General features: G+C 39.2%; 1 protein-coding gene across 1 annotated transcript in view; it reads right to left on the bottom strand.

The window, feature by feature from the left end:
• Nucleotides 1-26,839, bottom strand: part of ltn1 (listerin E3 ubiquitin protein ligase 1) — a 129,227-nt gene that overhangs the window by 52,392 nt on the left and 49,996 nt on the right. Inside the window, exons 13-14 of the mRNA XM_063050957.1 lie at nucleotides 25,625-25,870; nucleotides 2,855-3,005 (exon numbers count right to left, since the gene is read on the bottom strand). Coding sequence (XP_062907027.1) covers nucleotides 2,855-3,005; nucleotides 25,625-25,870 — 397 coding nt within the window. The remainder of the gene's footprint in view (nucleotides 1-2,854; nucleotides 3,006-25,624; nucleotides 25,871-26,839) is intronic.

Raw genomic sequence — 26,839 nt, 5'->3', positions numbered from 1 at the left:
TGCTATTTGCAATAAAAATGGGCAATAAACCAGAGCAAATGAAGTGAAAGTAGGGGAACGTCAAGGAAACAGTAACAATAATATACAATTGAAGATAATTGAGAATGACATTGGTTCAATGAAAATCAAGTATACAATTTAGTGAAAGCAACTCACACAAAATGCTGGAGGAACTGCCGAAAGGTCTCAGCCCGAAACGTTGACTGTGCTTTTTTCCACAGATGCTGCTTGGCCTGCTGAGTTCCTCCAGCATTTTGTGTGTGTTGCTTGGATTTCCAGCACCTGCAGATTTTCTCGTTTGCAATTTAGTGAAAGGCTTTTTCAAGGGATTGAGATCAAAATTTAGAAAGATAACATGAGTAACAAACAACAATCACCATTTCAGACATCCTACCCTGCAAAAACTGATTTCTGGGAGGTAGCACCCCCGCCCCCGCATCCCACCCCCACGCCCCCGGTCGACCTCCAAGGGTACACATAATACTTTGTTTAGTGATTTTGTCTAATCTGTAAACCAAGTTGGGTACATGCAGAAAATGTGACATTAAAATAGGTGCTTACATTATATTATATTACCATGTTTATTCCATTACAACTTTAAGCAAGTCTACAGGGAGTTTGGCCTCATCACGTAGGACATCAATAGAGTAGCTCCTTAGCAGCTAGCCAGCTAGTTTAAATAACGTTAGCTATGCTAATGAATGAATGACACCTGTTAAACTCACCTCAACGTGTCTTTTACATTGCAACCCACCATGGGCAATAGAAAATTCACTGTTGCAAACAGTGCAGCAAGCAACGCTGTCATTATTTTTGAGGTCAACTATAAAGCCCGCCCAACAGAGAAAGCTGATAGGTCCACTTAGCACGAAGAGAGACTAATCAGGATGCTCGCTCTCCCTCTCAAAAAAAATCAATTTCCATGATATAGCATATAATTTCGGGACGTCAGGGAGCCACATCAATATGCGGGAGATTCCTGGAACTTCCAGGAGAGGTGGGATGTCTGCCATTTATATCATCAAATATATTTACTGTTGTTTAATCTAATGACCTACACAACTTTATGGATGATTATATCACCAATGATGCAAAAGGAAAACTAAAAATGAAACTTTTAAGATAGAATAGAGCAGGGGTCCCCAACCTTTTTTGCAGCAAGGACAGGTTTAATAATGACAATATTCTTGCGGACTGGCTGACCAGGGGGGTGGGTGGGGGGTGTTCAAGTAGGGTTAAACTCACCTCAACAGGGCCTTTACTAGTAAGGTTGCCAACTTTCTCACTCCCAAATAAGGGACAAAAGTAGCAGTCAAATCCCAGGACACTTGTGTTTACTCCACAAAGGACTTCCATGACCATGAAGCCTTGCACGTGCACCTGTGTGCGCATATGTGACATTCGCATGCGCGTACGTGTCGATTTTTTTCCCACAAATCGGTTTTGATTTAATCTTCCCGACTACACTGTACATACATTATTTCTACTTTATATAGGCTGTGTATTTATCATATCATTCCTGCTTTTACTATATTTTAGTGTTATTTTCAGTTTTATGTGTTATTTGGTATGATTTGTTAGGTTATTTTTTGGGTCTGGGAACACTCAAAACTTGTTCCCATATAAATTAATGGTAATTACTTCTTTGCTTCACGCCATTTTGGCACGAAAGGTTTCATAGGAACGCTCTACCTTAGCAGGGGAAATACGGGACAAGGGCGGTCCCGTATGGGACAAACCAATTTAGCCCAATATACGGGATGTCCTGGCAAATATGGGACAGTTGGCAACCCTATGTTCAAATTCAACAGTGCGTGACAGGGAATGAGGAAAGGTGCAGCTGACTCGTATCGTTTCCTCGCAGCCTGGTAGCACATGGTCTGCGGCCCGATACCGGTCTGCAGCCCGGTGGTTGAGGACCACTGGTATAGAGAACTAAAGAACTTTAAAGACAAAAGATAATTTCAAGGTTGCCAAATCAAAAATAGACATTCTGGAGGGTAAAGAATTAGAACCTCCAGGACACCAGAGCTAAAACAGTTGTTTACTTTCGCTCAGAACTGTTAGTGTGAATGCTATTTATGATTGAATCACCCTCTTCAGCATTCAAAGAATTTACATTAAGTAGTATAAAGTAGAAAATTATATTTGTAAAAACCACATTGATACTTGCCTTTATCTCTCCAACTCATTTAAAAAAATAAATTTAAAGCATTTTTCCTTACAAATTTAATTGGTCACCACTTTTTCCACAAGAGATGGGTACTTTCAAAACTTTAATTAATATAGCTTCAATTCAGCTTTCATTTGTAATGAATTACTTCTATTCTTCAGGGTCAGCATATTGCGCTTAATAGTATGTATTTCTCCTTTCACTTGTCTTCACTGATTTACAATATATTGCAATGTTACTGGTGACTAACTTTTGAAGGCAAATCTCTCAAAATTAATTTCTAGATCATCAAATTACCTGTTTCTTTAATTATATAACTCTAATTTATGATGTCTTATGCTAAACACTTAATATTCAAGTTGCAGTTTTGAATAATTTGAACATTAAACAGCAAAATATTTGCATGCAATAAGGTAATTGCATAGCTAAAGGCAATAATCTTATCATCACACTACAGCTGGACTTCTGCACATAACTCATATGAACATGATTTTATGAACAACTAGAATAGTCACAAAAGCATACAGTAATCACTGTTTCACATTAATTTAGAATACATGCATAAGGATCAAGCATATATAGCTTTACACAAAGGTTAAATGTGTTTTTGCTGTTTATGGCTTAGCTTCTTAAATGAAGTAAATGCAAGTGAAAAGCAATACTATTTATTTTAAAAAATACCTTTTTACATCCACTGTTGATGTTTGCACCTGACTTTTCAACCATGTTGCAGAGCTATGAAAGAAACCACATTTTCTTAAATGTCCTTGTTGATTGATTAATGAAGTTAATCCCAGCAACCAAGTCTGCTCTAGCTTATGCAAAACAGCATCTACAACAGAAAGAAAAAGAATTGTAAATCAATATGCTATAATATTATTCACTCACTTATGTTTATTCTGAGATTTAGGAACTTTTCTTCTAAAATGATAGCTTACACAAACAAAACAGTCATGACTATACTGGAAATATAGAGGGCCACTGAGGACACAACCTCGTGGAGTGCCAGTGTTTAGAATAATCATGGTGGAGGTTTTGCTGCTCAAGCTTATCGAATGCAGTCTATTGGTAAGTAAGTCAAGAATCTAGTTGCTGATGGAGGTTTTGACTCCCTGGGTCCAGAGTTTGGAGATAAATTTGCTTGGTATTATAGTATTGAAGGTGGAGCTGTAATCAAAAAACAATAGTCTGACATAGGTGTCTTTACTGTCCAGATGCTTCAGAGACAATGGTAACGTTATGGAGATAGCATCCACCACAGACATATTTCAGTAGTAGAGGAACTGCAGTAGGTCAAGGTTATCTGGAAGGCTGGAGTTAATGGGTGCCATGACCAGCCTTTCAAAGCACTTTAGGATGGGAGAATTCAGAGCCATTGGGTGGTAGTTGTTAAGGCACATTTTTATTTTGTTTTTCTTAGGTACAAGAACAAACTGAAGCTGGAGAGATTTAAAATATCTGCAAATAACCCCATCAGCTGCTCTGCACATGATCCAAGGACATCATCAAGAACGCCACCCAGACCAGATGCTTTCTGCAGATTCACTGGATGCTTTTGGTGATGTGTGGTGACATACTCATTCCCTTTTGTTCTAAACATGCATTGAATGCATTAAGCTTATCAGGAAGGGATGTGCTGTTGTCACCAATACTGCCTGACTTCATTTTATAGCCTGTTATAACATGCAAGGCCTGCCACAACTGATGGCTGGTCTGGGGCTTGATTTTGGACTAGTACTGTCTTTTAGCATCTCTGCTACCTTTACAGAGGTCCTATCTTGAATCCTTGTAAGCCTTAGGATCACCTGATTTTAATACTGCAAACCTAATCTTCAGTAGCAAGTGAATCTCCTAGTTCTTCCATGGTTTCTGGTTACAAATACTTAGATTGTGCTCTTTGGTACACAGTCCTCCATACACTTGCTGATTTCAGTATGATTAAGTGACAACAAACTTCTTCAGTGTACTATTTGTTTTATCTGTAACATTTTAAACAATTTTTTTCAATAAGAGCAACATCAGAGAATATATCCTTAAAGTACGCTGCCTGTTAAATTGCTGAATAGTTCAAAGAAATTTTGACTTCAACAACCTGTCAGTATTAAAATGCTTCTCCTCTACAGCAAAACCCGGCAAGGCAAAGGCATAGTAGTTGTAATGGGCTGCAGTTCCAAAAAAGAACTAAGAGGCATGGTTTAACGTGCATTACAATAATTCAATAGGCTGTGATCTACGTGGTCTGCATGATTGACTGTACTGCTATCTACATTATAGTCCAAATGCTTGCAGACCATTTCAATCAGGATTCAAGTGAAATTTTCTACCAGTAAACAACCAAATGAAGACAGACAGATGTATTAAATATGATTGAGAGTGTTTACTTTCTGTATGAGAAACTGAATATACCCATTCATCAAAATAATGAATGTTAAATACATCATTGCTCTTCTAACCATATTGGTAACAATATCATCAGTATGCGAAGGTAAGTGCTGCATTTTACTATGTTCAATACAATATTACAGAACATCAAGTGCAAATTGTAATCAAAACCAAGAGAAACAGCATTTTTAAACTGTGCTGAAATCATTTACTGCGTCATAAAGTAATACCAGTCTTCAAAGCATTGTTCCTGTGGTTAGCTTGCAATTGATAATGGTATAAAGTTACAGGGATATTGACATCATTTTAACCCTTATTTAAATCTTTCTGCAATTTAAATATGCAGAGTTAGGCTTTGGAAGTTAATGGCAACATATTCAAAATTCCGCAATAATCTATAGACCTTATTATAAATTTGCAATGTGTTTGAAACTAGCCATATTCTTATTGTTTTATCGATGATACATTTTTAAGAGTCACAGCATCCCATCAAATCCTGAATGATTTATTTATTCCTTTGTTAGGATTCCAGCAGTTTGGGCGTTGGGCACAAAAACAGCCTACAGTAGATGCTGGTCAATCAGTAAACCGTATCATTCGATGTTCAGGATGCAATCACTCGGCTACAAAACAAAATAAACGCACCCGACCTAAACTCTCTCGCAAAAGTCCACTGCCTTTCTAAAATCAGGTAATAAAATCCTGAACGAATGCCTTCTCTGATTATTGTTTAGGTTGAAGTATTAACATTTTGCTAAGGAAGAATAAGCAACAGGCATAGAAAACATTGAAATAAAAAATAGTTCTTAAAAAAATCATAAAGCTTAGGGGGGGGCCGGGAATCGGGTGTTCCTAACAATCAGAACTTTTAATGAGATCTTTACTAATAGTCAAAGGTAAAAAAAAAGTTGGTAATGGAAGCAAAAAAATCCCCCGCGGAACCAAGGGTGTTTGTTTTTTAGATTAAGATGGAGCAAACTAAGGACAGACCGGAAAGCACTCATCACAATTTGTATTATAGTCACTTAAAAGAGAAGATCAAAAATAATCCATTTTGCCAGAACTGTAATGCATTAGCAATCCTAGCTTGCAGATCAACAAAAAATAAAAGTCAAAAAGTCAGGCAGGCAAAATACTTCCTAATCATTCAGACACTACCTTTGCTACAAGGGGAAAATGCAAAGATAACAAGAAATGAATATAAGCTAAGAAAACGTATGTTTAAAGTAATTGTTATTAACTAGTGACTATTATTCAAGAAAAAAAGTAACAAATTATTTTACCTACTATGACATTTTAAATCCACTACTGGACCAATGTGGGACTGTAGCTTGTAGAGAAGAGAAATATTTATTCAAGCTTTTAGCCATGCCATCTGAGATGGATAGGAACAGAGAAAATCTATTTCACAACAGGAGGAAGGAAACAGTGACATAATGTTTCTTTCATGCTATTCCAACAAGTTATCTGGTAATTTAAAATAAAGTCACCAGGATGCCTCCTAAACCAAAGTGATACACTGTTCAGTTTACATGGACAAAGAGAAGATTAAAAAGTGCAGTGATGCAAATTGATTTCTCCCCCCACAAGTGGCTTTTATATGGTAAGATCTGTGCCTGGAAAGTAGTTGAGCAGTGCATAGGCAGGCACACAGTAAGACAATAATTTGCTTTTTACCATCAGAACCATAGCAACCTCTTGTAGTCATTTTTTACTTAGAAAGGAATTTGGGTTTGGAATACAGGGCCGGTATTGTACAGCTGGGCTTGTTGTTCAACTTACTGCAGTAACAATAAAACAAAGCCACTTTTATAAATTTAATCATAATTTCTCTTCTTTTTTTTTCCCTCTCTTCCCTTCAGGCACACTACTGCACCCAGTACTTCTTTACTGCAAACATCATGTTCTGTGCTATCTACCAACAGAACAAGGAAGGACAAACATCTGCTTACTATCTCTTTGAGAAATACAATCTTCATTTCTGTTGAGATGCAGAAGATAGCAGTTTCAGCTGTCTCTAATACAGCTGCAGAAGGATCCAAATTTTCCAGTTGTGAATCTGCCACTTGAGTGAATATAATGAAAAGGGCAACAGAAAATGTAACATGCTTTGAGACATGCTGTACACAACAGACAACCACCATGCTTTTTTTTTTACATACACTCCAGGAGACCAATTCTATCTGTAAGCAAGACATTTTCTATCAGCTATTCCTTGCAACATACCCAGTAGATTATGAATAATTAAAATGGTTTAGAGACAGCTTTAAAAATAGTAATCACCTGACATTTAAAAATACCAATAATAGAGTCCAAGAAAATGTCATGAAAAATGACTGCATAAGTGAAATATCGTCAGTTGCAGAAAATCTACTTGAATTATTTATGGTCCATTTAAAGCAGGATAAATGGTAGCAAACCAGAATTAAAATATTATTGAAGATTTAGATCTCATTATTATACAATATTACACATTTATACTTCACTATTTTCTATGATGAGATTTAAAATAATGTAAGTTCTTCCTTAATACACTGTGCAGCTGCTGTTTTACATAAAATTCAAAGCAACAAAATGTATCGAACATTTAAAAATTTCTGTCATCCTCTTAAATTGGTGAACAGTAAACCGGGTAGAAATATAATTTAGAATATTCATAAAATAATTTATCTTCAAATAACTAAATTAACTTAAATATTGCAAATTTCATTAGTTAAGTTTGCAACTTTTATTAATATTTTTAAATATGTCCATTGCTTGCTTTTTAAGCACCTCATACTTTGTCATCTAATTTTAGAACTTAAATTATTATCAATTTAGACTATTCATACTGTGTTCCATGGACTAATTAGTTCTTTCACTTCCAGGATGAATGGTAATGAATTTTATTAGAATAATACATTCATAAATTAAACTCATTTTTGATGTCAAAATTAATTCCAGAGCTGAAACCTGCTAAGTCAATGGGGCACAGAAATTTATTTCTTTATTTCTTGTAGTTTGGCCTGATATTATAGTTCTAACCTGATTCTTCCAATGTTTAATTTGGTACCTGACCACAAATTATCTCTCTTGTAGTTAATGATAGCCAAACATTGATAGACAGCTCATAAGATATGATTTTAATCATTGCCAGTACAGAAGTGGCCATCTTATTTTGTACCTCAAGGATTCTGCATGAGCTATTTCAGAACAATAACAAAATCATCTCACTAGATTATCAGTATCATTATCCCTGATCATTTCCTTGCAATCCAAACTGTACAGTCATAACGTTCTATCAATTATATCAAGAACTGAATAAAACTTCCTGCAGTATCAAAATAAAACTACTTTTTCTCAAGGATTCTGCATTAAAGAAAACTGATAAACTGCTTCCTTTACAGAAATTGAATCCATGGCTTTTGGATGCCTTAAATCATAGAGGCTGAGAAAAGGAAATGATGAAATCATCAGCAGATCAACCAGTATTTGTAATGAAGAAAATACATGTTATTATTACCCTCAGAATGGAAAAACTTATATAGATAACAAGCACTTAAAAATTAAGTTTAATAAATTAAAGAAGAATTTTTTTTTTAATGTGTTTGAGAGGAGCTGTTAAAATCTGTCCTTCTTCCTTTGGAATTACCTTTATCAACTTATCTGTGATAATTCTTACAATCCACTGCAGTTGAAGTACTCTTGCCAATGCACTGGAACAGAAATTTGGTGAGGATGACTATTGCTACATTACACGAAGATTTTCATCTTGCTATGGCAGTAAAACAACACCTCAGTGACCGCTTTTATAACATCTGAAACAAGTCCAGTACATACTATTCAAGTTTGTTAACAATCACGAGATTTTCCTCTTAGAACCTCCAACCCAATTAGTCAATTTCTGTTATGTTTTGTAACTCCAAAACATAAAAACTAATTGAATGGAAAACAAGGAAGCTGAGAAGGCAAGTCTAACGTTTCTTCTTACCCTAAGCAAAGCGTGTATATATCGCATGGTGGCATAATGACGACTGCCAATTACATACTTTTACATACAATCCGCAATGCAGTATGTAAACAAGAATGCTTAATCAAATACATTTACATTATTACTCAAATATTAATATTACATGCACATTTTTCCCTGCTTAGCTATATACTCCAATTTAATATAGAATACATCACAACTATCTACATAATACAACTGCTATATTAAAGTTTTAATCGCTGTGGAGAATTTCTTTCTCTTGTGGGATAACGTCTCTCCTGACAAGTGAGTTCACTCTGCTTGACAGATGAGACCTGTGGTTGTGAAATAGTCTCAGGTTCTGACGCCTCCTCCATGGTGTTTGCAGAGTTGACTCTGGCACTGCAGGAAGTAGTTCTGACAGCTCTGGCGTTGTCTCTGGACATCTTGTCCCCAACACTGCATGGCAAGTTTCACTGGGCAATGTGGATGATATTATGTGAGTACAGTATCAGACGTCACCATTTCCTTTACCTTTCCGAAAGCCACCTCACACTACATTGTCCATTGCCATTTCTTCCCGATCTGTTTGAGGAGTGGAGCATGGTAGTCGGGTTTGGCAGGAGCCTGTTATAGTAACTGACAAATCCTAAAGGACTGCAACTGTGTCATGTCCATTGGCTTAGGTGTGACATTTTCATTTATTTTACCCTTGATATGTTTGACTTTTCTAATTCCATCCTTGAACACAATTGTGGCATCATCCAATACCTTTCCTAATTTGCTTTCAGTTGACTCTATTACAGGGCATGTGGCTTGCAAATGGTGGATGGATCTCCAATCAAGTTGTAGTTGTCTTAGCCATCACACACCCACAATGCTGGCCCTGCTGTTTTTACCACATACAAGCCCAATGTGGCTTATAGGTTGTTGAATTTCACTGTTAAGAATAGCATTCCTACAGGGATTATCTTTTCTCCAGTACAAGTTCTTAGTGGGATATCTGCAGGCTTTATAAAGTCTCAATGTTACATCCTTGCTTTTACATTCTAGTCCTCTTGAAACGAATGCTAACATCGCATTTGACTTCCTCATCACAGACTCAACCTTAAGGGAATCCTGCACAAGGCCTTCCAAGTCATTTTGCACCTCAGATTTTTGTACTTTCTATTTAGAAAATAGTGAACCCTTTCATTTCTTCTACCAAAGCTCATGACCACACACTTCCCGACACTGTATTCCACCTGCTACTTCTTTGCCCATTCTCCTACTTCCTCAAAACTACCTGCCCCTCCACCTATCTTTGTATCGCTTGCAAACTTTGCAACAGAGCCATCAATTCCATTATCCAAATCATTGACCAATAACATAAAAGGAATTGGTCCCAACACAGACCACTGTGGAACACTGCAAGTCACCCAGCCAACCAGAAAAGGCTCCCTTTATTCCCCACTCTTTGCTTCCTGACAATCAGCCACTGCTTTATCCATGATAGAAATTTTTCAATTGTACCTTGGACTTGTAGCTTGTAAACAGTCTCGTATGTGGCACCTTGTCAAAGACCTTCTGAAAACCCAAGTACACAACGTCAACCGATTCTCCTTTGTCTACCTTGCTTGTTATTTCTTTAAAGAATTCCAACAGGTTTGTCAAGCAAGAATTTCCCTTGAGGAAACCATGCTGACCACAGCCTGTTGTATCGTGTGCCTCCAATACCTGAAAATACATCCTTAACAATAGTCTCCAACATCTTTCCAACCACTGAGGTCAGAGGAACTGGTCTATAAATATTCTTTCTTCTGCTTCTCTCCCTTCCCATTTATCTGAAGGAAGAGATTCTCAGCCTGAAAGTTAACTAGTGCAAGTTTTTCCTTCATTGTTACTCATAATTTGAATATTTTAATTATTTAATTAAAGTTTCAATAAGTTATTTTGAACAATCTGAAGGAAATTTAATCACTTAAAAATATCTTTCATGATTAAAAATGTCAGGGGCAATCTTGAGCAATATGCCACCTTAGATCCCATTGTGCCTCCCAGGTTCAGAGGGTCAACTCTATTTAGCCACTGCATCTGGTCCAGGTAATCTTGTATAATTGAGAACCACAGCTACAGAGTTGGATACAACTTTATTATTCCACCCTTGACACTTGATTTGTGTTCAAACACCTCAAAGGAATACATGTCAGGGTAATCTGTCAGTTTTTTTTAATCTGTAATTTTATATGTGCCTGATTACAAGCAACAAAAAAAAGCATTTAAATTCTGCTATCTCCAACTGATGACTAACTACTGGGTCATTCTAAAATTCTGTGTTTAATTTTAAATTTGTAGATTATTTGTGTATATACTATATATATTGGTGTAGTTATATATGAAAAGTGCTTGACTGTATATTATTCATATTCTGCTATATCACTAAAACTGAGGATTATTTCAAAATAATCACTTCAATTATTGAAATGTTTTCTGTAACTATATCAATAGAATAAAAATCAAGGTTTCAGACCTAAAAACTGCATTGAAAATATTTACTTTATACACAATTAAAAACAATCTCAAATTCTGGGAGGTGAATTGGTGAATAGATGAGAAAATACTATCACTACAAAATGAAAGGCTCTGAACTTCCCTTTATTAAACACTGAGTAGAATTCATGTAAAGCTATGCTAATTTTAAAAAAATTAAAGACGATCTAGTTTAGAAAAATAATAAACATGAGAAATTCTGCAGATGCTGGAAATCCAAAGCATCACACACAAAATGCTGGAGGAACTCAGCAGATCAGGCAACATCTATCGAAAAGAATAAACAGATGGCATTTCAGGCTGAGACCACTCTGCAGGACTGGAAAGGAATAGGGAAGATACCAGAATAAAAAAGTAGAGGGGAAGGAAAGGAGGATAGCTAAAAGGTGTAAGGTGAAGCCAGGAGGGTGGGAGAGGTAGCCTCACTAATCTGGATTAATGATTTACTAGCTGGTTCAAAGAAATAATATACCTCTATGAAGAATTGACATTTTCTTGGACTGAGCAGTGCCCATTTGGAGATCAGAAGCCTGAGAAGACGTACTTCGCTCATGTTCACTGATTCAGTAGAAAAGGCAGTGGCTCTCGGCAGTTTGGTGCTTTGAGCAGTGCCCAATTGGAGTCCGGAAGCCTGAGAAGACGGTGAACTGTGATTGAGTAGAAAAGGCAATGACTGGTAGCGGTTTGCAGCTTTGCGCTGTGGCCAATTAGCCTTCAGGACTGATTGACAAGAACAAATTCAAGGCAGGGGCAAGTAGAGTGGCCATCAGTGGAGTGGACAGAGTTAGAATGGGGTTTTTGAGGCTTTAGCTCTTCAAAGCTTGAGTGAGGAGAGGCGTCAGTCAGAGAAGGCAAAAATAGCTGTAGGTAGAATTCCATCCCCTCCCCCCAGTGTTCGTTGCTTTTCCTTCTTTATAGTTGCTCAGTTAGGAACAGTAGAGATGCCAGGCAGGACAGTGGAATGCTCCTCTTGCGGGATGTGGGAAAGCAGGGAGACCTCCAGTGTCCCTGATGACTACCCCTTGCGAACTGTGCATCCAGTTGAATTGGATAAACTCCAGATCAATTGAGAGGCTGAGGGATTGATAGACAGGACATGTAGAGAGGGAGATAAATCCAAGGTGCAGGACACAAGAGGTTGGTGACAGTCAGGAAGGTGAAAAGGGTTAATCAGCCAGTGAAGAGTACTCCTGTGGCCATCCCCCTCAACAAAAGGTATACCACTTTGGATACTGTTGGAGGGGAGAGAATGACCTAGCAGAGGAAAGTCACAGCAATCAGGTCTCTGCAGTCTGACTCTGCGGTTCAAAAGGGAAAGGGGCAGAAGAGTCAAGCTGCGGTGATAGGGGATTCATTAGGGGAACAAAAAGGAGCTTCTGTGGATAAGGACAAGATTCCTGAATGGTATATTGCCTCCTGGATGCCAGGATTCAGGATATCTCAGTCCAAGCCTTCAGTATTCCTAAGTGGGAGGGTGAACAACCAGAGTTTGTGGTCCATGTAGGTACCAATGACAAAGGTAGGAAGACTGAAGACATTTTGCAAGGTAACTTCAGGGAGTTAGGTGCTAAGATAAAGGGCAGGACCTCCAGGATTGTGATCTCAGGATTGCCACCCATGCCATGTGCAGAAAAAGGAAGATTACACACGTGGCTAAGGAGTTGGTGTAGGAGGTACTTTGCATCTAGTGGTCACGATGCCATTACTTTCTAAGTAAACATGCAAAAAGATAGGTCTGGTCCATGGGTTGAGATTCTAAACTGGAGAAAGGCCAATTGTGATGGCATCAGAAAGGATCTGGCAAGTGTGGATTGGGACAGGCTGTTTTCTGGCAAATGTGTACTTCGTTAAGTGGGAGGCCTTCAAAAGTTAAATTTTGAGAGTACAAAGCTTGCATGTGCCTGTCAGAAGAAAAAGGTAGGATGTTAGAGGTGTGGGAAACCTTGGTTTTCAAGAGATATTTACGCCTTGGTTAAGAAAATAAATAGGTGCATTGCAGGCATAGGCAAGTAGGAGCAAGTGATGTGCTAATGGAGTATAAGAAATGCAAGAGAATACTAGCAAAATAAACCAGGAGGGCTAAAAGGCAGCATGAAGTTGCCTTAGTAGTCAAGGCAATAGATAATCTTAAAGGATTCTACAGATATGTTAAAGAGCAAAAGGATTGCAAGGGACAAAGTTGGACCTCTGAAAAATCAGAATGGTAATTCATGCATGGAGCCAAAAGAGATGGGGGAGATCTTAAATGATTTTTTTGCATCTGTATTTACTCAGGAGATGGGCAGAGTTTACAGAAGGAGATGTTTGCTTTCTTGAGGCAAATTAGGATGGATAAATCCCCAGGGCCTGACAAGGTGTTCCCTCGGGACCTGCAGGAGGCAAGTGCAGAAATTGCTGGGGCTCTAACAGAAATAATTAAATCATCCTTAGTGACAGGGGAGATGCCAGAGGATTGGAGGATAGCCAAAGTTGTTCCACCATTTAAGAAAGGCTCTAAAAATACACCAAGGAATTATAGGCTGGTGAGCCCGACGTCAGTAGTGGGAAAGTTATTGAAGGGTATCCTGAGGGACCAGATACAGGAGTATATGCTAGACATGGACTGGTTAAGGAAAGGCAGCATGGCTTCGTGCATGGTAGCTTGTCCCTAACCAATCTCATAGAGTTTTTTGAGGAAGTTACCAGGAATGTTGATGAAGCCAAGGCAGTGAATATTATTTACAGGGACTTAAGCAAAGTGTCTGACAAGGTCCCACATGGGAGGTTGATTAAGAAGGTTCAGTAGCTCAGCACACAAGATGAGGTAGCAAATTGGATTAGACATTGGCTTTGTGGGAGAAGCCAGAGGGTAGTATCAGATGGATGATTACTGGAACCCCGCAGGGATTGATGATGACTCCATTGTTGTATGTTATCTATTTCAATGATCTGGATGATAATGTGGTAAACTGGATCAGCAGATTTGCAGATAACACCAATATTGGGGTGCAGTGGATAGCAAGGAAGACCATCAGAGCTTGAAGTGGGATCTGGACCAGCTCAAAAAATGGCAGATGGAATTTAATGCAGACAAGTGTGAGGTGTTGCACTTCAGCAGGACGAACCAGGGCAGGTCAGGCACAGTGTATAGTAGTGCACTGAAGAGTGCAGAACAGGATCTGGAAATCCAAACCCATAATTCATTCTAAGTTGTGTCACAGGTTGACAGCATTGTAACAAAAGCTTTTGGCACATTGGCCTTTGTAAATCAAAGTACTGAGTACAGGAGATGGGATGTTATGTTGAAGTTGTATAAGACAATGGTGACGCTTATCTGGAGTACTGTGTGCATTTTTGGTCACCTACCTACAGGATAGATGTAAACAGGGTTGAAACAGTACAGAGAAAATTTACAAGGATGTTGCCAGGTCTGCAGGACCTGAATTATATGGAAAGATTGAACAGGTTAAGATTTTATTCCTTGGTACGTAGAAGATTGAGAGGAGATTTGATAGAGGTATACAAAATTATTTGGGATATAGATAGGATAAATGCAAGCAAGCTTTTTGCACTGAGGTTGGGTGGGACTACAACCAGAAGTCACGGGTTAAGGGTGAGAGGTGAAAAGTTTAAGGGGAACATGAAGGGTAAATTTTTTCACTCAGAGAGTCGAGAGAGTGTGGAGCAAGCTGCCAGCACAAGTGGTGCAGGTGAGCTTAATTTCAATATTTAAGAGAAGTTTAGATAGGTACATGGATGGGCATGGTGGGCTATGGCCCAGTGCAGGTCAATGGGAGTGGACAACTTAAAAGGCTCGGCGTGGACTAGATGAGCCAAAAGGCCTGTTTCTGTGCTGCACTTTTCTATGAATTTATGACTATGATTATAATTATTAAAAATGTAATGCCATTTTGTATCATTAATACTTTAAATTCACATTCACCATAACCCACATTTACGGCCTTGCCCGAGTCAAATTAGTTTATACTAATGTAACAAATCATCTATCATGCAGCATAAATGTAACACAATTGAAATAAAAGAAAGACACAGGAGAAAAATTAGGCCATTTGGCTATTAAGTCTGTTGGGACAGCTTCTTTTCATGTTATGTCAATGATTTGGATGTTGGAAATGATAGCTTTGTGGCCAAATTTGTGGATGTTACACAGATAGGTGGAGGGGAAAGTAATGCTGAGGAAGCCAGAGTCTGCAGAAGGACCTAGTTAGATTAGAAGAACAGCCAAAGAAGTGGCAGATAGAATAAGGTGTAAGGAAGTGTGTGGTCATGCACACTGGTAGCAGGAATAAAGGTGTAGACTATTTTCTAAATGGAAAGCAAATTCAGAAATTAGAGGTGCAAAAAATACTTGGAAGTCCTCGTGCCAGATCCCCCAAAGGTTAAATTGCAGATTGAGTCAGTGGTAAGGAAGGAAAATGCAATGTTAAGATTCATTTCAAGAAGACTGGAATATAGAAGCAAGGATACAATTCTGAGGCTTTATAAAGCATTGGTTAGACTGCACTTGGAGGATTGTGAACAATTTTAGAAACACAGAAAACATACAGCACAATACAGGCCCTTCGGCCCACAAAGCTGTGCCGAACATGTCCCTACCTTAGAACTAACTAGGTTTTACCCATAGCCCTCTATTTTTCTAAGCTCTATGTAGCCACTCAGGAGTCTCCTAAAATCTCCTATCGTTTCTGCTTCCACCACCGCTGCTGGCAGCCCATTCCATGCACTCACCACTCTCCGTGTAAAAAAAACTTACCCCTGACATCTCCTCTGTACCAACTTCCAAGCACCTTAAAACTATGCCCTCTCGTGTCAACCATTTCAGCCCTGGGGAAAAGTCTCTGACTACCCACACGATCAATGCCTCTCATTATCTTGTACACCTTTATCAGGTCACCTCTCATCCTCTGTTGCTCCAAGGAGAAAAGGCTGAGTTCACTCAACCTATTCTCATAAGGCACGCTCCCCATTCCAGGCAACATCCTTGTAAGTCTCCTCTGCATCCCTTCTATGGTTTCTATGTCCTCCCTGTAGTGAGGTGACCAGAATTGAGCACAGTAGTCCAAGTGAGGTCTGACCAGGGTCCTATATAGCTGCAACATTACCCCTTGGCTCTTAAATTCAATCCCACAATTGATAAAGGCCAATGCACCATAAGCCTTCATAACCACAGAGTCAACCTGCAAGGCAGCTTTGAGTGTCCTATGGACTCTGACCCCAAGATCCCTCTGATCCTCCATGCTGCCAAGAGTCTTACCATTAATGCTATTTTCTGCCATCATATTTGACCTACCAAAATGAACCACCTCACACTTTTCTGGGTTGAACTCCATCTGTCACTTCTCAGCCCAGTTCTGCATCTTATCAATGTCCCACTGTGACAACCCTCCACACTATCCACAACACCTCCAACCTTTGTGTCATCAGCAAATTTACTAACCCATCCCTCCACTTCCTCATCCAGGTCATTTATAAAAATCACAGAGAGTAGGGGTCCCAGGGCAGATTCCTGAGGCATTCGACTGGTCACCGGTCATACAGAATATGAACCATCTACAACCACTCTTTGCTTTCTGTGGGCAAGCCAGTTCTGGATCCACAAAGCAATGTCCCCTTGGATCCCATGCCTCCTTACTTTCTCAATAAGCCTTGCATTGGGGTACCTTATCAAATGCCTTGCTGAAATCCATATACACTACATCTACAGCTCTGCCTTCATCAATGCGTTTTGGGCCCCTTATCCAAGAAAGGATGAGCTGGCATGGGAGAGGGCTCAGAGAAGGTTCATGCAAATAATTCTGGGAATGCAAAGGTTGATGTATGAAGAGCATTTGATGGCTCTGGGCCTGTACTTGCTGAGTTTAGAATAATGAGATTGTGATTTCATTGAAATCTATCGAATATTGAAAGGCCTAGTTACCATGGAGAGGATGTTTCCTATAGTGGTGGAGTACAGGACCAGCAGGTGAGCACGTGGCCAAGTGGTTAAGGCTTTGGACTAGAGACCTGAAGGTCATGAGTTCGAGCCCCAGCTGAGGCAACGTGTTGTGTCTTTGTGCAAGGCACTTAATCACACATTGCTCTGTGACGACACTGGTGCCAAGCTGTATGGGTCCTAATACCCTTCCCTTGGACAACATCGGTGGCGTGGGGAGGGGAGACTTGCAGCATGGGCAACTGCTGGTCTTCCATGCAACCTTGCCCAGGCCTGCGCCCTGGAGAGTGAAGACTTTACAGGCGCAGATCCATGGTCTCACAAGACTAACGGATGCCTTATTTATTTTATTTTATTTATTTACAGGACCAGCAGGCATAACCTCAGAATAAAAGGATGTTCCTTTAGAAAAGAGATGAGAAGTTTCTTTAGCCAAAGGTTGGTGAATCTGTGGAATTCATAGCCACAGGCAGCTGTGGAGGCCAAATCACTGGATATATTTAAATCTAAGGTTGATAGGCTCTTGATTAGTAAGGGTGTCTAAGGTTACGGGAAGAAAGCAGGAGAATGGGGTTGAGAATCATGTGAGATAAATATTTAAACTTTAATAAATCCCTAAGAAAGCAAACATCCAATAAAAACATATGCAGCATGGTCTGCATTCTGTGCATACATGACAGTAAGACGACTATTCAACTCTTCTTCCAATACAAGCTACTCCTTTCTCCCAAACAAGAGAAAATCTGCAGATGCTGGAAGTCTAAGCAACACACACAAAATGCTGGAGCAATTCAGCAGGCCAGGCAGTATCAATGGAAAAAAGTACAGTTGATGTTTCGGCCCAATGTTTCCCTAGATGCTGCCTGGCCTGCTGAGCTCCTCCAACATTTTGTGTGTGTTGCTCCCTTCTCTTTCTGTAATGAATACAATAGGTGGGATGTCCAACATCAAGGACACGACCCACCCAGCCAACACACTTTTCGTCCCTCTTCCCTCTGGGAAAAGGCTCAGGAGCTTGAAGACTCGTACGGCCAGATTTGGGAACAGCTTCTTTCCAACTGTGATAAGACTGCTGAACGGATCCTGACCTGGATCCGGGCCGTACCCTTCAAATATCCGGAGCTGCCCCTCAGTTTTTTTATACTACCTTACTTTCCATTTTCTATTTATGATTTATAAATTATAATTTAAATTTTTAACATTTACTATTGATTTGTACTCCAGGGAGCGGGAAGCGCAGAATCAAATAGCGCTGTGATGATTGTACGTACTAGTATGAATTGTTTGGCGACAATAAAGTATAAAGTATAAAAGTATTATTCGAATTTTCCCTTTGCAATATACAGCTGCATTTTGTTGAAGATGCAATACCATTCCAAAATCTAAAATAGCATGGAGAGTTTGAAAGGTGGAGCTGGTGCCAAAGTTAAGGTAGATTACTCTGGTGAAATTGGAGATATTATAACAATCCAACATTACCTTCGAGAAAGAGGGAATGCAGATTTAAATATTGGGGTATCTGTGCCATATTGAAAGGAATGGGAGTGCTAAGATGAGTGCAAAGCCTGAGAGACAGACAAGAAAAGTGTTAAAACTATTTCTGAAGAAAAAAGGATAAGGAACCCTGGGCAACCTTAAAGTTCAAAAGTCCAAAGTAAATTTATTATCAAAATACAAATACAGTCACAAAATACAATGGATTCCTGTTAATTGGGACACATTAAGACCAGTACATTTTGGCCCAATTAAGTGGCTGCCCCAATTAGTTTGACTGAGTAACAAACTATGTTTTAAAATGAAATACAGAATAAGAAAACTACCACAGTATGATAAAACTGTGTATTAGTTCATCATCGTTATCAATGGAGGAATTCATACAGTGTATGCTGCGATGTTCTTTTGACTGACTGTAAATGAAAAAAGTCAGCATAGACACCTAGTGCAGATAACAGACTGCCTTCATACAATGCTTTTGATGATTACTTCCTCCAAATCTCCATTTTCATTGTAACATTCAAGATAAGTGTCAAAACAGCAGTGAGCAGAACCGTTCTGAACTGTCTTACTGCTTATTTCTCACCAACCATCAGTGATAAAAATCACTGCTTTTTGAATACAAGCAAAGGTAACTGATGCTATTTAAAATGTTTACTCTAAGCATGGTGCAGAGCCCAACAGCCACAAGTGCATGCGTCTGACTCTAGTTAGAATCTGTTCGGGAACAGTCTGCTGTGCCAGTTAAGTGGCAGAGTGTCCCCAACAAACAAAGGAAATCCCAGCTATTTTCTCAATTAGATTTTGTTCTTTTGTTAGTGTGTTCAGGAAGGGTTCTTGACACAATATGTAGATAAACCTACAAGAGGAGAGGTTGTACTTGATTTGGTATTGGGAAATGAACCTGGTCAGGTGTCAGATCTCTCAGTGGGAGAGCATTTTGGAGATAGTGATCATAATTCTGTCTCCTTTACAATAGCATTGGAGAGAGATAGGAACAGACAAGTTAGAAAAGCATTTAAGTGGAGTAAGGGGTATTATGAGGCTAACAGGCAGGAAATTGGAGGCTTAGATTGGAAACAGATGTTCTCAGGGAAAAGTACGTAAGAAATGTGGCAAATATTCAGGGGATATTTGTGTGGAGTTCTGTATAGGTCCGTTCCAATGAGACAGGGAAGTTTTGGTAGGGTACAGGAACCGTGGTGTACAGAGGCTGTGATAAAATTAGTCAAGAAGAAAAGCTTACAAAAGGTTCAGAGAGCTAGGTAATGTTAGAGATCTAGAAGATTATAAGGCTAATAGGAAGGAGCTTAAGAAGGAAATTAGGAGAGCCAGAAGGGGCCATGAGAAGGCCTTGGCGGGCAGGATTAAGGAAAACCCCAAGGCATTCTACAAGTATGTGAAGAGCAAGAAGATAAGACATGAAAGAATAGGACGTATCAAGTGTGACAGTGGGGAAGTGTGTATGGAACCGGAGGAAATAGCAGAGGTACTTAATGAATACTTTACTTCAGTATCCACTATGGAAAAGGATCTTGGTGATTGTAGTGATGACTTTCAGCAGACAGAAAAGCTTGAGCATGTACAAATGTTTGTAGATATTATGAAAGAGAATGTGCTGGAGCTTTTGGAAAGCATCGTTGGGTAAGTCACCAGGACCGGATGAGATGTACTCCAGGCTACTGTGGGAGGCGAGGGAAGAGATTGCTGAGCCTCTGGTGATGATCTTTGCATCATCAATGGGGACGGGAGAGGTTTCAGAGGATTGGAGGGTTGCGAATGTTGATCCTTTATTCAAGAAAGGGAGTAGAGATAGCCCAGGAAATTATAGACCAGTGAGTCTTACTTCAGTGGTTGGTAAGTTGATGGAGAAGATCCTGAGAGGCAGGATTTATGAACATTTGGAGAGGTATAATATGATTAGGAGTAGTCAGCATGACTTTGTCAAGGGCAGGTCATGCCTTACTAGCCTGATTGAATTTTTTGAGGATGTGACTAAACATATTGATGAAGGAAGAGCAGTAGCTGTAGTGTATATGGATTTCAGCAAGGCATTTGATAAGGTATCCCATGCAAGGCTTATTGAGAAAATAAAGAGGCATGGGATCCAAGGGGACATTGCTTTATGGATCCAGAACTGGCTTGCCCACAGAAGGCAAAGAGTGGTTGTAGACAGGTCGTATTCTGCATGGAGGTCGGTGACCAGTGGTGTGCCTCAGGGATCTGTTCTGGGACCCTTACTCTTCGTGATTTTTATAAATGATCTGGATGAGGAAGTGGAGGGATGGGTTAGTAAGTTTGCTGATGACACAAAGGTTGGAGGTGTTGTGGATAGTGTGCAGGGCTGTCAGAGGTTACAGCGGGACACTGATTAAGATGCAAAACTGGGCTGTGAAGTGGCAGATGGAGTTCAACCCAGATAAGCATGAGGTGGTTCATTTTAGTAGGTCAAATATGATGGCAGAATATAGCATTAATGGCAAGACCCTTGGCAGTGTGGAATATCAGAGGGATCTCGAGGTCCGAGTCCATAGGACACTCAAAGCTGCTGCACAGGTTGACTCTGTGGTTAAGAAGGCATACGGTGCATTGGGCTTTATCAACTGTGGGATTGAGTTTAGGAGCCGAGAGGTAATGTTGCAGCTATATAGGACCCTGGTCAGACTCCACTTGGAGTCAGTCAGTCAGTGGGTGCCGTCCGAATCTGGGGTTGGCGGCTATGCACCTCCATCTTCTGCGATCTTGTGACAGCACCAAGTACAGCCTCTCCTCCAGTTTGTTCTCGCTGGCAGCCTTGGCACCGCCCGCCACTACCCCCGCTGAACTCGAGCCTGAGGCCGTGTCGGCCTCCAACCGTGGCAGCTTCTTTGAGCTCGGCCCTTCCTTAGGCGGAGGCCTTGGGGAGGTCCAGGCACATGGTGCAGCGCCCAAGTTCATCATATCTCTTCTAACTAGGTGCATAGCATACGATTCGTAGATAGGTGGTGAGGCTTTAATCTCTTCCATGGAAGGTGGCCATTGGCTCACAAGGAGCTCATCCACCCCTTGTCAGGTCTTGTTTTTTTTAGTCCTGCTGGGTGTCCTCACCAGAGTAAGTCCCATGGGGGAGCCGGCCCAGGTTGCTGACCACTTGACCACAACCTCTGGCCAAACGCTGGGCGCCTGCCCCCCGCCAAATCTCTCCGAGCGTCCAGCACCTGACCAAAAACCATGGTCAAGCAGCCGGCCACCAAACTGGAACCGGCTCAGTTGGAATAGTACTCCACTTGGAGTACTGTGCTCAGTTCTGGTCGTCTCACTACAGGAAGGATGTGGAAGCCATAGAAAGGGTGCAGAGGAGATTTACCAAGGATGTTGCCTGGATTGGGGAGCATGGCTATGAGTGAACTCGGCCTTTTCTCCTTGGTGCGACTGAAGATGAGAGGTGACCTGATAGAGGTGCATAAGATTATGAGAGGCATTGATCGTGTGGATAGTCAGAGGCTTTTTCCCAGGGCTGAAATGGATGCCACAAGAGGACAAAGGGTTAAGGTGCTGGGGGGAAGGTACAGAGGAGATGTCAGGAGGAAGTTTTTTTCTCAGAGAGTGGTGTGTGTGTGGAATGGGCTGCTGGCAATGGTGGTGGAGGCAGATACGATAGGGTCTTAAAGAGATATTTAGATAGGTACATGGAGCTTAGTAAAATAGAGGCTATAGGTAAGCCTTGTAATTTCTAAGGTCCCTACACGTTCGGCACAACTTTGTGGACCGAAGGGCCTGTATTGTGCTGTAGGTTTTCTATGTTTCTATGTTTAAGAGTTGTCCCGATTAACTGATGACACAATTACCCTGAGATTCATTTTCTTGCAGGCATTCACAGTAGAATAGAATCAATACAATAAAATCAGAACAATGGAATCAATGAAAATCTAAGCACAAAGACTGGCAAGCAACCAATGTACAAAAAAAACAATGTGCAAATACAAAAAAGAAATAAATATAATAATAAACAAAAATACTGAGAACTTGAATTGTAGAGTCCTTGAGAGTGAGCAAGCTTGTAAGCATAATAATCTTTGAATGAAGTCTCCACATACTCCAAGGGAACTAGTAGTTTACAAACAATACAAACTCAGCTTGCCACATATCACCATGCTGTCATTATAATCCGCTTAAAACGCTGCTTTTTGAGATATCTCAATTTGCTGGATCATAATGACTAATGTTCAACTGTACTTGTGCAAGCAAGTTCCAACCTTAAATAGACTTAATTAATTACTGTACATGTCAAATGACAGGTGCCAGTCCTACCATTAAAAAGCCCAATAAACAATATTAATAGGGCCAAGTCAGATTACATGTATTACCAAATGGCAGTCACAGGAACCTCAGCTATAGAAAAGGATAGGTATAAATGAGGTACTTAAACCAAAGCTTCTACATTCCTTTCCTGGTCTATCAAGAGCTAGATCCCTGATCCACAGATATAGAAGCTGCCCAGTTGGTTCTGGCCACGGGCTGAGGGTATGTGGGAAAAGCTGTCAACATTTGCTCGCTCAATTAAACTTACCCTTGAAGAAATGTTATGGGGTATCAGGTAACAAGGTCAAGTTGATAAAGATCAAATAATGTATAGGCATTACTACACCAACAACTGAGGAGCGATAACTTAGGCAAGATTTCAGGGAACAGAAAAACTTGAGATATGCCTATCAAAATTGCCATCTTATGGAGAACTGTTAAAATAATGGCAAAAAAAATCATTGTTTTCTTTTCTGCTTTACATCACTCAGCAAAACTATATATAGTGATACTCCAATCTAGTTCTAACAATCATAAAGAAATCCTTAAGCACACATTTCATATTTATACAGATATAATCAAGCAATAAACTCTGTGTCGCCATTTATCTATTAAATAAACCTAATTTAAGCCAACTATTCCTTGGCCTTGATCAAAAAGAATTAAATCCTAACAACAGTTTCGAGAAATACAAATATAGTGGACTCTGGTTAATTGGGTCATCAGTTAATCAGGGTAGCTGCTTATTTCAGACAACTTTTAAAGAACAGAAACTAAGTGAGAAAATAGCCAGGATTTCCTTTGTTTATTTGGGACAGGAAACTTGCAGAACAGTAATTAGATTTAGTCATGTGCAGTTGTATGGCCGTTAGACACGAGAGTGGGCAATTTCAAAATAGTGTCAGTAGTGTGTGTTCATTTTTTTTAAAAAGTGATTTTTGTCACAGATAATTGGCAAAAAATAAGCAGAAATAATTCAAAACTGTTTGGCTCACTGCGTTTCAGCATCCCAGCTTGGAAATGCCAGAAACAGCCGGAAATAAAAATGAAACAATTTCACTACTGCACCAAGTTACAAACTACAAAGAATTTGAAGCTATCTACAATCATCTTGAATGTTACACTGAAAATGAAGATTTGGAAGATCTAGTCATCAACAGAATTGTATAAAGAAGTGCATTATCTGCACTTGGTGTCTGTGCTTATTTTGTTTATTTACAGTTGAAAGAATGTGATGCAGATGAATTCCTCTGTCGATAAGTATTAGGAACTAATGCACAATTTTATAGTACAGTAGTAACATTGATACTTTTCTAATTTGTTCTGTATTTCATCGAAATAGATCACATGTTACTTAGTTTGTCTTTTTTATGCCTTTTTAACTAGCTCTATGAAACTTCAGCTAATTGGGGCAGCTGCTTAAATGGGCCAAAATGCACTGGTCCCGATTTGTCCCAATTAATCAGAATTCACTGCATAAATTAAACCTTGCTAGGTGGAATGTTTTAAAAACATTTCTAAAATAAGAACGGCTAACTTTTATATGAAGATGTTAAGTTTGGTAAACACAGCTATGCTGTCAGTGAAAGTCAAGAACAAATTGCACAATCAAAGAATGGAAGATACCAACAAACAAAGACACCTACAGTTATATTACATTGTCCAAATGCAGCAAATTTACACTATCTATTGAATAATTATAGAAAATAAAAAGTTACAAAAAATCTCTGAATTGATCCTCGAAATAAGATCAAAATTTAAAGGAAATCTACAGTCATAAAGAAAAACAGTTTAGAAACAGGCCCTGGGCCTACTACGTCAACACTGACCATCCATCACCAATTTATACTCATCCCACATTAATCCCACTTTTTTATACTCTTCACACTTACATTCATTCCCTCAAGATTCTACAACTCACTTGTACGAATCACGCGCAATTCTGAATAGCCAATTAAACTACCAAACTTTTGAATGTAGGAGGAAACTCACACAGTCACGGGGAGAATGTGCAAAGTCCTGAAAGACAGCACCGGGTCAATTTTGAAATGGGTTGTTAGTGCTGCAAGGCAACAACTATATTAGATGAAGAATAAATGCTCGATTTGGCAGGGGGTTTCCTTAGAAAGCAACATGTTCTTGTAGTTTGTGTCATGGAAGTCTTCTCACAGAAAGGACGGCACAATAGTGTAGTGGTTATTGTAACGCTATTACAGTGCCAATGACCCAGGTTCAATTCCGCTGTCCTCTGTAAGGAGTTTGCATGTTCTTCCTGTGACCACGTGGGTTTCCTCCGGGTATTCCAGTTTCCTCCCACATTCTAAAGGTGTATGGGTCTGTAGGTTAATTGGTCATATGGGTGTAATTGGACAGCATGGGCTTGTTGGGCTGAAAGGGCCTGTTATCATGTTGTATCATTAAATAAACTCACAACATTTTAGTTGAGGAAAGAGAAAAGTAAAGTATAAAGTTGATCTCCACTTTATCTTCTGAACAAGTGCCATGTAAAAATAGTTGTACTGTTCAGCAGCATGTCTAGTAATGCAAGTTAACCATATTCTGTTTTGGTTTACAAGATGTTGGTGTCCTCATAAAATTAATATGGATGATTAAGAAAATTAATAAAATGTTGGCCTTGATTACAGGAAGGATAGAGTGCAAATGTAAGGAGATTTTTCTACAGCACTTTGGTGAAATTGCTTTTGTGTACTACATGCCGCTCTGGACTCTTTAAATAAGAGGCACAGCACACAGTATGCAAAGTTCACTCGAACATGATGGTGCAAGGTAATGCAATAGTTCAAATAGAATAGACCAATATAACATAGATATTGTATGTAAAGCTAATTGTTTGAAAATCCATTGAAGAATAACTAAGCTTTACCCGAGAGATGAGTCTTCTCCTGGCTTTGGGCACAGAGCTGGAAGATAATGAAAAGAAGATCCTCAGCTGATGACATCTGCAAACATCCTTTGATGGAGCAGAAGAAATTAGATGCCAAATCACAAATGAAAGAAAGTGATGGCTCCAGAACTCCAGTTTTAGTGAGGTCCTTGGAGAGATTGTTTGAAAGTGCATTGTGGAGTCTGTCAATTATTCTTTCGATATAAATTTCGGCAATCATGAACTCTAAAAGCAAACAGTAAATTGAAATTATTACAATACATCACCAAGATATATCCTTTTGATATCAAATTCTAATGTTGGCTATTACACAATTATCAACAAAAGATTCAAAATAATTATAAAGAGTTTTTTCTGACGAAAATATCCTTAGTTTTGGTCTTTTGAACCACACTGTAAACCAGCTGAGTGAGTGGGCTGGCTTCTTATTCCATGTATTTATTAACAGTGATTTTACATTGACTGCTACATGGCACACAAGTAATCTAACATGATTTACTTTGAAGACTTTCTATTAATCCAAGTAGAGTAAACGGGATGGTTCAGTGGCTCAATTTAATATCAGAGAAGTTACACAGTATGCAACATGAAGGTTATCTCCTTTAACAGATCACAAACTCACAATATTGGTATTTAGTACTTGCATTCTAATGTAAAAGAATTTTTTTAAACAAATCTTTTGAAACTATCATAAAAAAAGTCAGTCATGTTCTAAAGTGGGGTGACAGAGGTGTTATTCTTTGAAATAAGTCAGCACTGGCCATATATTGCATTTTCTGATAAATGTTTCCTATTAGGACTTTCAAATACTCTTGCTGGTTGCAGCATAATGTTCAAAGTATTGTAAAAAAATTACTTAGACGTGTTTTTGTCATGTACTTGAAAACTTACTATCTAATGATATGAAAGGAAATGGAAGTTGTTAGTATACTTGGAAAAGTTTGTATCTACTGTACAAGAGTTAACAACTCACAGGAAGAAAGCAGTGGGAATAAATCATGACTAAGTGAAGTAAAAGAATTTACAGCACTGACAAATGTTCACAAATGTGGTGAAATAGATGTTATACTGCCTTTTGTTATCCATTTGGACAATAAGAGCTCTATTAGCAACATTAGTTACAAACAATGATAAACAAGTTCAGTTAACATTCCAATGTCATACAGTAAGTCTGTAAGCAATCTAATTTATTAG

The sequence above is a fragment of the Mobula hypostoma genome, chromosome 6 (assembly GCF_963921235.1).
Source record: "Mobula hypostoma chromosome 6, sMobHyp1.1, whole genome shotgun sequence".
Lineage (NCBI taxonomy): Eukaryota > Metazoa > Chordata > Chondrichthyes > Myliobatiformes > Myliobatidae > Mobula > Mobula hypostoma.
This window is presented reverse-complemented; position numbering and strand designations above follow the sequence as displayed.